The sequence below is a fragment of the Mandrillus leucophaeus genome, unplaced genomic scaffold (genome assembly GCF_000951045.1).
Source record: "Mandrillus leucophaeus isolate KB7577 unplaced genomic scaffold, Mleu.le_1.0 Scaffold1038, whole genome shotgun sequence".
Classification (NCBI taxonomy): Eukaryota; Metazoa; Chordata; class Mammalia; order Primates; family Cercopithecidae; genus Mandrillus; species Mandrillus leucophaeus.
In genome coordinates, this window is record NW_012098521.1 from 145814 (window position 1) to 147722 (window position 1909).

The 1909-nt window shown below is 61.2% G+C and overlaps 1 protein-coding gene across 1 annotated transcript in view; it reads right to left on the reverse strand.

Moving 5' to 3' along the window:
• The window catches only part of LOC105539088 (TBC1 domain family member 3B-like), a 23578-nt gene that overhangs the window by 2122 nt on the left and 19547 nt on the right, over window positions 1-1909 (reverse strand). The window contains 4 exon segments of the mRNA XM_011979208.1: window positions 120-272; window positions 643-742; window positions 1212-1277; window positions 1662-1756. Coding sequence (XP_011834598.1) covers window positions 120-272; window positions 643-742; window positions 1212-1277; window positions 1662-1756 — 414 coding nt within the window.

Consider the following 1909-nt stretch of genomic DNA (forward strand, 5'->3'; position numbering starts at 1 on the left):
GAGGAGGAAGAAAAGGTGAAGAGGAAGGCCCAGGTAGTAGGGTTGCAGGTCTCGGGCACTCCCCTACTATTGACTGTCCCAGAGGGGGACATGGGAGGGGACATGGCACTGGAGCCCACCTGGGGGTGGCAGGTCCCCTTGCTTCCTTGTTAGTTTCTTCATAGAGGCCTTAAGATACTTGAGCACAGAGTCATCATCCAACTCCCAGGTATGGAAGAACACGTTCCGAAACCGTGCCCACAGGCCACACCCGGATGTCTTCATGAGGAGCTCTAGGGACAGGGTGGACATCAGGCCAGGAGAGTTCCCTGCGAGGGGCCACAGCTGATACCCCGTGGCCACTTCTGTCTCCCACTGGGCGGTGCAGGATCCTTTTGTGGCCACCCCAGGGGCCCTGATGTGCACAGGAGGCTGTGGCTGAGGGGCGACCTGGGCAGGGAAGTGCTCACGACACTCCTAACTTTCATCTGGGCCCTGTGGGGGACGGACTCGGCGTCACTGTGCCTTGCCCAGCCCACCTGGCCAGACCTCCCTCTGGGCCAGAACAGAGGACCATGAGGACAGTGTGAGGAAGCCGCCCTCGGGTAAGTCAGCGTCTGACCCCAGGGCTCCCCAGGCCCCACTGGGCACACGTAGACTTACTCCTCTGAACTTGAAAGGCAATGCTTGTTATCGGCATCAACACCTGTTCTCCTTCCAGCAAATACACGTCCCACAGGCGCAGGATGATCCCAAGAGAGATCTGTGGGGATAGCAGGTGTGGGAGACTGTAGCCCTTCCAGGCTGGGGCCGATTGCTCGAGCTGAGCCCACTGGGGCTTCAGTCCCCAGAGTCAGTGACCTTCCCCAGGAGGGTTTCCTGAGCCCTGCAGGACGCTGGGTCAGACAAGGTCCTGCAGCTCCTCATGGGGACACTCACTGGAGTGGGTTTGTGGCTCCTGGAGAGAGGGGCTTGCCCAGGGCTTGAGGCTTCCCTGAGCCCTCCCAAGTCAGGTCCTGGCCCAGTCTGCCTATAAGGCGGGGCCTGAGCCCCACTCATTGCTCTGGGATGACCCCTCTTGGGCAGAGGGTTTGGTTTGGGTGTCCTGTGAGGCCCCCCCTGTGGGTGGAGCCTCCTGTGGGCTGTGGCTGAGCCAGATCTCCAGGCTGGGGAAGCAGGGCACTGCAGGGCAAGGAGGGTCCCTGAGCCAGGGTCTCCCTGTGCCTTCTTACCCCGTCATTCAACATCTGGAGAAGCCAGCCTAACGAGGAATCCTGCGCGCAAAAACCTTCCTTGTCCTGATGGGAGGAACAGAGGTGCTCAGGGCCCCCTGGGCTGCCCTAAAAACCTCCCTCTTCCAGGGCCTCTGAAGACCCTTCCCCTAGTGCAGAACACTGGGCGGTGTCCAGGGCTCCCCACAACACCGTCCCCTTCCCACACTCCCAGTGGACACACTGCCCTTTACCCTGCTCTGCGGGAGCTGGGCCCCCATCCCTGTGCCTCTGTCTCCTCCAGGGCAGGAAAGGAATCCAACTCCCAGCCCATGGAGAGCCCGATGTCCCAGGTCAGGAGCTGGCTAGACTCAGCCAGTCACCAACCCCACGAGGGGCTCCAGCCTCCGTTCCTCCAGCCCCAAGAGAGGCAGGGCCTCTGGGGAAGAACCGAGGGGACCATAAACTCACCAGATGCCACCTGGTCTTGGGTTGTGACATGGGGACCACATGCTCCTGATGGTCTTGGAGCCCCTGGACTGTCCCGCCATTTGGGCTGTGGAATCCTGAGAAGCCCCCAGCCCATCATGAAATCAGAGCCTTCCCCCAAGATGTGGAGCCATCAGCTGGAAGAGCTGGGCAACTGGAGACGCCCCCAAACCTCAAGGCCTTTCACCCTCCCATCTGGTGACCCTACCAGGTGGCCTTTGCCCTGGGGA